General features: G+C 46.6%; 1 protein-coding gene across 1 annotated transcript in view; it reads left to right on the top strand.

Moving 5' to 3' along the window:
• LOC139306285 (GATA zinc finger domain-containing protein 14-like) overlaps window positions 1-12,575 on the top strand; it is a 119,456-nt gene that overhangs the window by 105,625 nt on the left and 1,256 nt on the right. The window contains exons 3-11 of the mRNA XM_070930229.1: window positions 2,653-2,774; window positions 4,041-4,088; window positions 4,587-4,634; window positions 5,250-5,309; window positions 5,408-5,441; window positions 10,117-10,205; window positions 10,438-10,568; window positions 10,654-11,090; window positions 12,481-12,560. Coding sequence (XP_070786330.1) covers window positions 2,653-2,774; window positions 4,041-4,088; window positions 4,587-4,634; window positions 5,250-5,309; window positions 5,408-5,441; window positions 10,117-10,205; window positions 10,438-10,568; window positions 10,654-11,090; window positions 12,481-12,560 — 1,049 coding nt within the window. The remainder of the gene's footprint in view (window positions 1-2,652; window positions 2,775-4,040; window positions 4,089-4,586; window positions 4,635-5,249; window positions 5,310-5,407; window positions 5,442-10,116; window positions 10,206-10,437; window positions 10,569-10,653; window positions 11,091-12,480; window positions 12,561-12,575) is intronic.

The raw sequence follows: 12,575 nt of genomic DNA, 5'->3' as shown, positions 1-12,575 counted from the left end.
CAACATCTGCAGTAACCACAACAGCTGCTGGAACCACAACAGCTGCTACAACAACAACTGCAGGATCAACAACAGCTGCTGGAACCTCCACAGCTGCTACAACAACAAGTGCAGGATCAACAACAGCTGCTGGAACCACCACAGCTACAACAACAACAACAGCAGGATCAACAACAGCTGCTGGAACCACCACAGCTGCTACAACAACAACTGCAGGATTAACAACAGCTGCTCAAACCACAACAGCCGCTACAACAACAACAACAACGGCAAGATCAACAACAGCTTCAAGAACCACAACATCAGCAACAACAACAACTACAATACCAACAACTCCATTACCAACAACAGCTGCTGGAACCACCATAGCTGCTACAACAACAACTGCAGGATCAACAGCAGCTGCTGGAACCACCACAGCTGCTACAACAACAACTGCAGGATTAACAACAGCTGCTGAAACCACAACAGCCGCTACAACAAGAACAACTGCAGGATCAACAACACCTGTGGAAACAACAACTGCTGTACCAACAACAGCTGCTGGAACCACAAAAGCTGCTACAAAAACAACTGCAGTACCAACAACAGCTGCGGGAACCACAACAGCTGCTACAACAACAACTGCAGTACCAACAACAGCTGCTACAACAACAGCAACTGACGTACCAACAACACCTGTGGAAACAACAACTGCAGTACCAACTGCAGCTGCAAGTAGGACAACAGACGCTACAACAACAATAAATGCAGTACCAACCACAGCTGCTGGAACCACAACAGCCGCTACAATAACAACATCTGCAGTAACCACAACAGCTGCTGGAACCACAACAGCTGCTACAACAACAACTGCAGGATCAACAATAGCTGCTGGAACCACCACAGCTGCTACAACAACAAGTGCAGGATCAACAACAGCTGCTGGAACCACCACAGCTACAACAACAACAACAACAGCAGGATCAACAACAGCTGCTGGAACCACCACAGTTGCTACAACAACAACTGCAGGATTAACAACAGCTGCTGAAACCACAACAGCCGCTACAGCACCAACAACTGCAGGATCAACAACAGCTGCTGGAACCACCACAGCTGCTACCACAACAACAACTACAGTACCTTCAACAGCTGCTGGAACAACAACAGCTGATACAACAACAACTGCAACAACAACAACAGCAGGATCAACAACAGCTGCTGGAAGCACAACACCTACTACAACAACAATTACAGTACCTTCAACAGCTGCTGAAACAACAACAGCTGATACAACAACAACAACTGCAACAACAAAACATACAGGATCAACAACAGCTGCTGGAACCACCACAGCTGCTAAAACAAAAACTGCAGGATTAACAACACCTGCTGAAACCACAACAGTCGCTACAACAACAACAACAACAACGGCAGGAACAACAACAGCTGCAAGAACAACCACAGCTGCTACAACAACAACTGCAGGATTAACAACAGCTGCTGAAACCACCACAGCTGCTACAACAACAAGTGCAGGATCAACAACAGCTGCTGGAACCACCACAGCTACAACAACAACAACAGCAGGATCAACAACAGCTGCTGAAACCACAGCAGCCGCTACAACAACAACAACAACGGCAAGATCAACAACAGCTGCAAGAACCACAACATCAGCAACAACAACAACTACAATACCAACAACTCCATTACCAACAACAGCTGCTGGAACCACCATAGCTGCTACAACAACAACTGCAGGATCAACAGCAGCTGGTGGAACCACCACAGCTGCTACAACAACAACTGCAGGATTAACAACAGCTGCTGAAACCACAACAGCCGCAACAACAACACCTGTCGAAACAACAACTGCTGTGCAAACACCAGCAGCTGGAAGCACAACATCTGCAACAACAACAACAACTGCAGTATCTACACCAGGTGCTGGAACAACAACAGCTGATACAACAACAACAACAACTCCAGTACCAACAACAGCTACTGGAACCACCATAGCTTCTACAACAACAACAACTGCAGGATCAACAACAGCTGCTGGAACCACCACAGCTGCTACTACAACAACAACTGCAGGATTAACAACAGCTGCTGAAACCACAACAGCCGCTACAACAAGAACAACTGCAGGATCAACAACACCTGTGGAAACAACAACTGCTGTACCAACAACAGCAGCTGGAAGCACAACACCTGCTACAACAACAACTACAGTACCTTCAACAGCTGCTGGAACAACAACAGCTGATACAACAACCACTGCAACAACAACAACAGCAGGATCAACAACGGCTGCTGGAACCACCACAGCTGCTAAAACAACAACTGCAGGATCAACAACACCTGCTGAAACCACCACAGTCGCTACAACAACAACAACAACGGCGGGAACAACAACAGCTGCAAGAACAACCACAGCTGCTACAACAACAACTGCAAGATTAACAACAGCTGCTGAAACCACAACAGCCGCTACAGCACCAACAACTGCAGGATCAACAACAGCTGCTGGAACCACCACAGCTGCTACAACAACAAGTGCAGGATCAACAACAGCTGCTGGAACCACCACAGCTACAACAACAACAACAGCAGGATCAACAACAGCTGCTGGAACCACCACAGCTGCTACAACAACAACTGCAGGATTAACAACAGCTGCTGAAACCACAACAGCCGCAACAACATCACCTGTCGAAACAACAACTGCTGTGCAAACACCAGCAACTGGAAGCACAACATCTGCAACAACAACAACAACAACTGCAGTATCTACACCAGGTGTTGGAACAACAACAGCTGATACAACAACAACAACAACTCCAGTACCAACAACAGCTACTGGAACCACCATAGCTGCTACAACAACAACTGCAGGATTAACAACAGCTGCTGAAATCACAACAGCCGCTACAACAAGAACAACTGCAGGATCAACAACACCAGTGGAAACAACAACTGCTGTACCAACAACAGCAGCTGGAAGCACAACACCTGCTACAACAACAACTACAGTACCTTCAACAGCTGCTGGAACAACAACAGCTGATACAACAACAACTGCAACAACAAAACGTGCAGGATCAACAACAGCTGCTGGAACCACCACAGCTGCTAAAACAACAACTGAAGGATTAACAACAGCTGCTGAAACCACAACAGTCGCTACAACAACAACAACAACGGCGGGAACAACGACAGCTGCAAGACAAACCACAACTGCAACAACAAAACGTGCAGTACCAACAACAGCTGCGGGAACCACAACAGCTGCTACAACAACAACTGCAGTACCAACAACAGCTGCTACAACAACAGCAACTGACGTACCAACAACACCTGTGGAAACAACAACTGCAGTACCAACTGCAGCTGCAAGTAGGACAACAGACGCTACAACAACAATAAATGCAGTACCAACCACAGCTGCTGGAACCACAACAGCCGCTACAATAACAACATCTGCAGTAACCACAACAGCTGCTGGAACCACAACAGCTGCTACAACAACAACTGCAGGATCAACAATAGCTGCTGGAACCACCACAGCTGCTACAACAACAAGTGCAGGATCAACAACAGCTGCTGGAACCACCACAGCTACAACAACAACAACAACAGCAGGATCAACAACAGCTGCTGGAACCACCACAGTTGCTACAACAACAACTGCAGGATTAACAACAGCTGCTGAAACCACAACAGCCGCTACAGCACCAACAACTGCAGGATCAACAACAGCTGCTGGAACCACCACAGCTGCTACCACAACAACAACTACAGTACCTTCAACAGCTGCTGGAACAACAACAGCTGATACAACAACAACTGCAACAACAACAACAGCAGGATCAACAACAGCTGCTGGAAGCACAACACCTACTACAACAACAATTACAGTACCTTCAACAGCTGCTGAAACAACAACAGCTGATACAACAACAACAACTGCAACAACAAAACATACAGGATCAACAACAGCTGCTGGAACCACCACAGCTGCTAAAACAAAAACTGCAGGATTAACAACACCTGCTGAAACCACAACAGTCGCTACAACAACAACAACAACAACGGCAGGAACAACAACAGCTGCAAGAACAACCACAGCTGCTACAACAACAACTGCAGGATTAACAACAGCTGCTGAAACCACCACAGCTGCTACAACAACAAGTGCAGGATCAACAACAGCTGCTGGAACCACCACAGCTACAACAACAACAACAGCAGGATCAACAACAGCTGCTGAAACCACAGCAGCCGCTACAACAACAACAACAACGGCAAGATCAACAACAGCTGCAAGAACCACAACATCAGCAACAACAACAACTACAATACCAACAACTCCATTACCAACAACAGCTGCTGGAACCACCATAGCTGCTACAACAACAACTGCAGGATCAACAGCAGCTGGTGGAACCACCACAGCTGCTACAACAACAACTGCAGGATTAACAACAGCTGCTGAAACCACAACAGCCGCAACAACAACACCTGTCGAAACAACAACTGCTGTGCAAACACCAGCAGCTGGAAGCACAACATCTGCAACAACAACAACAACTGCAGTATCTACACCAGGTGCTGGAACAACAACAGCTGATACAACAACAACAACAACTCCAGTACCAACAACAGCTACTGGAACCACCATAGCTTCTACAACAACAACAACTGCAGGATCAACAACAGCTGCTGGAACCACCACAGCTGCTACTACAACAACAACTGCAGGATTAACAACAGCTGCTGAAACCACAACAGCCGCTACAACAAGAACAACTGCAGGATCAACAACACCTGTGGAAACAACAACTGCTGTACCAACAACAGCAGCTGGAAGCACAACACCTGCTACAACAACAACTACAGTACCTTCAACAGCTGCTGGAACAACAACAGCTGATACAACAACCACTGCAACAACAACAACAGCAGGATCAACAACGGCTGCTGGAACCACCACAGCTGCTAAAACAACAACTGCAGGATCAACAACACCTGCTGAAACCACCACAGTCGCTACAACAACAACAACAACGGCGGGAACAACAACAGCTGCAAGAACAACCACAGCTGCTACAACAACAACTGCAAGATTAACAACAGCTGCTGAAACCACAACAGCCGCTACAGCACCAACAACTGCAGGATCAACAACAGCTGCTGGAACCACCACAGCTGCTACAACAACAAGTGCAGGATCAACAACAGCTGCTGGAACCACCACAGCTACAACAACAACAACAGCAGGATCAACAACAGCTGCTGGAACCACCACAGCTGCTACAACAACAACTGCAGGATTAACAACAGCTGCTGAAACCACAACAGCCGCAACAACATCACCTGTCGAAACAACAACTGCTGTGCAAACACCAGCAACTGGAAGCACAACATCTGCAACAACAACAACAACAACTGCAGTATCTACACCAGGTGTTGGAACAACAACAGCTGATACAACAACAACAACAACTCCAGTACCAACAACAGCTACTGGAACCACCATAGCTGCTACAACAACAACTGCAGGATTAACAACAGCTGCTGAAATCACAACAGCCGCTACAACAAGAACAACTGCAGGATCAACAACACCAGTGGAAACAACAACTGCTGTACCAACAACAGCAGCTGGAAGCACAACACCTGCTACAACAACAACTACAGTACCTTCAACAGCTGCTGGAACAACAACAGCTGATACAACAACAACTGCAACAACAAAACGTGCAGGATCAACAACAGCTGCTGGAACCACCACAGCTGCTAAAACAACAACTGAAGGATTAACAACAGCTGCTGAAACCACAACAGTCGCTACAACAACAACAACAACGGCGGGAACAACGACAGCTGCAAGACAAACCACAGCTGCTACAACAACAACTGCAGGATTAACAACAGCTGCTGAAACCACAAAAGCCACTACAGTAACAAAAACTGCAGGATCAACAACAGCTGCTGGAACCACCACAGCTGCTACAACAAGAAGTGCAGGATCAACAACAGCTGCTGGAACCACCACAGCTAAAACAACAACAACAGCAGGACTAACAACAGCTGCAAGAACCACAACATCAGCAACAACAACAACTACAATACCAACAACTCCATTACCAACAACAGCTGCTGAAACCACAACAGCCGCTACAACAAGAACAACTGCAGGATCAACAACACCTGTGGAAACAAAAACTGCTGTACCAACAACAGCAGCTGGAAGCACAACACCTGCTACAACAACAACTACAGTACCTTCAACAGCTGCTGGAACAACAACAGCTGATACAACAACAACTGCAACAACAACAACAGCAGGATCAACAACGGCTGCTGGAACCACCACAGCTGCTAAAACAACAACTGCAGGATCAACAACAGCTGCTGAAACCACAACAGCCGCAACAACATCACCTGTCGAAACAACAACTGCTGTGGAAACAACAGCAGCAGGAAGCACAACATCTGCAACAACAACAACAACTGCAGTATCTACAACAGCCATTGGAACCACAACAACTGCTACAACAACATCTGCAGTACCAACGACAGCTGCTGCAACCACAACAGCTGCTACAACAACAGCAACTGACGTACCAACAACACCTGTGGAAACAACAACTGAAGTACCAACTGCAGCTGCAGGTAGGACAACAGAAGCTACAACAACAACAACAACTGCAGTACCAACAACAGCCATTGGAACCACAACAACTGCTACAACAACATCTGCAGTACCAACGACAGCTGCTGGAACCACAACAGCTGCTACAACAACAGCAACTGACGTACCAACAACACCTGTGGAAACAACAACTGAAGTACCAACTGCAGCTGCAGGTAGGACAACAGAAGCTACAACAACAACAACAACTGCAGTACCAACAACAGCCATTGGAACCACAACAACTGCTACAACAACATCTGCAGGATTAACAACAGTTGCTGAAACCACAACAGCCGCTACAGCACCAACAACTGCAGGATCAACAACAGCTGCTGGAACCACCACAGCTGCTACAACAACAACTGCAGGATTAACAACAGCTGCTGAAACCACAACAGCCGCAACAACATCACCTGTCAAAACAACAACTGCTGTGCAAACACCAGCAGCTGGAAGCACAACATCTGCAAAAACAACAACAACTGCAGTATCTACACCAGGTGCTGGAACAACAACAGCTGATACAACAACAACAACAACTCCAGTACCAACAACAGCTACTGGAACCACCATAGCTGCTACAACAACAACAACTGCAGGATCAACAACAGCTGCTGGAACCACCACAGCTGCTACTACAACAACAACTGCAGGATTAACAACAGCTGCTGAAACCACAACAGCCGCAACAACATCACCTGTCGAAACAACAACTGCTGTGCAAACACCAGCAGCTGGAAGCACAACACCTGCTACAACAACAACTACAGTACCTTCAACATCTGCAGTAACCACAACAGCTGCTGGAACCACAACAGCTGCTACAACAACAAGTGCAGGATCAACAACAGCTGCTGGAACCACCACAGCTACAACAACAACAACAGCAGGATCAACAACAGCTGCTGAAACCACAGCAGCCGCTACAACAACAACAACAACGGCAAGATCAACAACAGCTGCAAGAACCACAACATCAGCAACAACAACAACAACTACAATACCAACAACTCCATTACCAACAACAGCTGCTGGAACCACCATAGCTGCTACAACAACAACTGCAGGATCAACAGCAGCTGCTGGAACCACCACAGCTGCTACAACAACAACTGCAGGATTAACAACAGCTGCTGAAACCACAACAGCCGCTACAACAAGAACAACTGCAGGATCAACAACACCTGTGGAAACAACAACTGCTGTACCAACAACAGCAGCTGGAAGCACAACACCTGCTACAACAACAACTACAGTACCTTCAACAGCTGCTGGAACAACAACAGCTGATACAACAACAACTGCAACAACAACAACAGCAGGATCAACAACGGCTGCTGGAACCACCACAGCTGCTAAAACAACAACTGCAGGATCAACAACAGCTGCTGAAACCACAACAGCTGCAACAACACCACCTGTCGAAACAACAACTGCTGTGCAAACAACAGCAGCAGGAAGCACAACATCTGCAACAACAACAACAACTGCAGTATCTACAACAGGTGCTGGAACAACAACAGCTTATACAACAACAACAACAACTCCAGTACCAACAACAGCTGCTGGAACCACCATAGCTGCTACAACAACAACAACTGCAGGATCAACAACAGCTGCTGGAACCACCACAGCTGCTACTACAACAACAACTGCAAGATTAACAACAGCTGCTGAAACCACAACAGCCGCTGCAACAAGAACAACTGCAGGATCAACAACACCTGTGGAAACAACAACTGCTTTACCAACAACAGCTGCTGGAACCACAACAGCTGCTACAAAAACAACTGCAGTACCAACAACAGCTGCTGGAACCACAACAGCTGCTACAACAACAACTGCAGTACCAACAACAGCTGCTGGAACCACAACAGCGGCTACAACAACAACTGCAGGATCAACAACAGCTGCTGGAACCACCACAGCTGCTACAACAACAAGTGCAGGATCAACAACAGCTGCTGAAACCACAACAGCCGCAACAACATCACCTGTCGACACAACAACATCTGCAACAACAACAACAACTGCAGTATCTACAACAGCCATTGGAACCACAACAACTGCTTCAACAACATCTGCAGTACCAACAACAGCTGCTTCAACAACAACAAGTGCAGGATCAACAACAGCTGCTAGAACCACCACAGCTGCTACAACAACAACAACTGCAGGATCAACAACAGCTGCTGGAACCACCACAGCTGCTACTACAACAACAACTACAGGATTAACAACAGCTGCTGAAACCACAACAGCCGCTGCAACAAGAACAACTGCAGGATCAACAACACCTGTGGAAACAACAACTGCAGTACCAACAACAGCTGCTGGAACCACAACAGCTGCTACAACAACAACTTCAGGATCAACAACAGCTGCTGGAACCACCACAGCTACAACAACAACAACAACAACAACAGCAGGATCAACAACAGCTGCTGGAACCACCACAGCTGCTACAACAACAACTGCAGAATTAACAACAGCTGCTGAAACCACAACAACAGGATCAACAACACCTGTGGAAAAAACAACTGCTGTACCAACAACAGCAGCTGGAAGCACAACACCTGCTACAACAACAACTACAGTACCTTCAACAGCTGCTGAAACAACAACAGCTGATACAACAACAACTGCAACAACAAAACGTGCAGGATCAACAACAGCTGCAAGAACAACCACAGCTGCTACAACAACAACTACAGTACCTTCAACAGCTGCTGGAACAACAACAGCTGATACAACAACAACTGCAACAACAAAACGTGCAGGATTAACAACAGCTGCTGAAACCACAACAGCCGCTACAACAAGAACAACAGCAGGATCAACAACACCTGTGGAAACAACAACTCCAGTACCAACAACAGCTACTGGAACCACAACACCTGCTACAACAAAAACTACAGTACCTTTAACAGCTGCTGGAACAACAACAGCTGATACAACAACAACAAAACGTGCAGGATCAACAACAGCTGCTACAACAAGAACAACAGCAGGATCAACAACACCTGTGGAAACAACAACTGCTGTACCAACAACAGCAGCTGGAAGCACAACACCTGCTACAACAAAAACTACAGTACCTTCAACAGCTGCTGGAACAACCACAGCTGCTACAACAACAACTACAGTACCTTCAACAGCTGCTGGAACAACAACAGCTGATACAACAACAACTGCAACAACAAAACGTGCAGGATTAACAACACCTGCTGAAACCACAACAGCCGCTACAACAAGAACAACAGCAGGATCAACAACACCAGTGGAAACAACAACTGCTGTACCAACAACAGCAGCTGGAAGCACAACACCTGCTACAACAAAAACTACAGTACCTTCAACAGCTGCTGGAACAACAACAGCTGATACAACAACAACTGCAACAACAAAACGCGCGGGATCAACAACAGCTGCTGGAACCACCACAGCCTCTACAACAACACCTGCAGGATTAACAACAGCTGCTGAAACCACAACAGTCGCTACAACAACAACAACTGCGGGATCAACAACAGCTGCCGGAAGCACAACAGCTACTATAACAAGGACTGCAGAATCAACAAAAGCTGCTGACACCACAACAGCTGCTAAAACATCTGCATTACCAACGACACCTGTGGCAATAACAACTGCTGTACCAACAACCGCAATTGGAACCACAACAGCTACTACAACAACATCTGCAATTCCAACGACATCTGTGGCAATAACAACTGCTGTACCAATGACAGCAGCTGGAGTTACAACAGCCGCTACAACAACAACAAGAACTGCAGGACCAACAACAGCTGCTGAAACCACAACAGCTGCTGAAACCACAACAACAGCTTCTGGAACCACAACAGCTGCTTCCACAAGGACTGTAGGATCGACAACAGCTGCTGACACCACAACAGGTGCTACAAGAACAACTGCAAAACCTACAATAGCTGCTGACACCACAACAGCTGCTACAAAAACAACTTCAAAATCTACAACAGCTGGAACAACAACAGCTTCGAAAACAACACCTTCAGCATCAACAATAGCCGAACGAATCACAACAGCTACTACAACATCTGCAGTACCAACGACAGCTACAGGAACCACAAAAGCCTCTGCAATAACAACAAATGCAACATCAACAACAGCTGGTGGAAACACAACAGCCGCTACAATAACAACAACTGCAGTACCAACAACAGCTGCTGGAACCACAACAACTGCAGGATCAACAACTGCTGTAAGCACAACAGCTTCTACAACAACTGCAGTACCAACAACAGCTGCTGGAACCACCAAAGCTGCTACAACAACAACTGCAGGATCAACAACAGCTGCTGGAACCACAACAACTGCAAGATCAACAACTGCTGTAAGCACGACAGCTTCTACAACAACTGCAGTACCAACAACAGCTGCTGGAACCACCAAAGCTGCTACAACAACAACTGCAGGATCAACAACAGCTGCTGGAAGCACAACAGCTGCCACAACAACAACAACTGCAGTACCAACAACACCTGTGGAAACAACAACTGCTGTACCAACAACAGCAGGTGGAAGCAAAATACCTGCCACAACAACAACAACTGCAGTACCAACAACACCTGTGGAAACAACAACTGCAGTACCAACAACAGCCAATGGAACCACAACAGCTGCTACAACAACAGCTGCTGCAACAACATCTGCAGTACCAACGACGTCTGTGGCAATAACAACTGCTGTACCAACAACAGCAGCTGGAAGTACAAAAGCCGCTACAACAACAACAACTGCAGTACCACCAACTGCTGCTGGAACTATAACAGCTGTTACAACAACAACAACAACTGCAGGATCAACAACAGCTGCTGACAACACAACAGCTGCTAAAACAACTGCATTACCAACAACACCTGTGGCAACAACCACTGTCGTCCCCACAACAGTTGCAAGAACCACAAAATCAGCAAGAGCTGCTGGAAGCACAGCAGCTGCCACAACAACAACAACAACTGCAGTACCAATAACAGCTTCTGGAACCACAACAGCTGCTTCAACAACAACTGCAAAACCTACAACAGCTGCTGGAATCACAACAGCCACTACAACAACAAACACTGCAGTACCAACAACAGCTGCTGACACCACAACAGCTGCTAAAACAACTGCATTACCAACAACACCTATGGTAACAACCACTGTTGTCCCCACAACAGCTGCAAGAACCACAAAATCAGCAGTAACAACAACAACTGCAATACCAACAACACCTGTGGAAACAAAAACTGTTATGCCAACAACAGCTGCTGGACGTACAAAAGCCACTACAACAACAACAACTGCAGTACCAAAGACATCTGTTGAAATAACAACTGCTGTGCCAATAACAGCCGCTGGAAGTAAAAAAGCTGCTTCAACAACAACAACTGCAGTACCAACAACAGCTGCCGGAACCACTACAGCTGATTCAACAAAAACTGCAGGATCAACAACAGCTGCTGAAACCACAACAGCTGCAACAACAAGAACTGCAGTACCAACAACAGCTGCTGGAACCATAACAGCTGCTACAACAAAAACAACAACACTTGTGGAAACAACAATTGCAGTACCAACAACAGCAGCTGGAACCACCACAGCTGCTTCAATAACAACAACTGCAGTACCAACAACAGCTGCTGGAACCATAACAGCTGCTGCTACAACAACAACAACAACAACAACTGCAGAATCAACAACAGCTGCAACAACAACAACTGCAACAGCAACACTTGCAAGATCAACAACAGCTGCTGGAAGCACAACAGCTGCTGCAACAACAACAACAACAACAACTGCAGTACAAACAACACCTGTGGAAACAACAACTGCTGTCCCAAAAACAGCTGCAAGAGCAACAAAA

This window comes from Enoplosus armatus, chromosome 23 (genome assembly GCF_043641665.1).
Source record: "Enoplosus armatus isolate fEnoArm2 chromosome 23, fEnoArm2.hap1, whole genome shotgun sequence".
Lineage (NCBI taxonomy): Eukaryota > Metazoa > Chordata > Actinopteri > Centrarchiformes > Enoplosidae > Enoplosus > Enoplosus armatus.
This window is presented reverse-complemented; position numbering and strand designations above follow the sequence as displayed.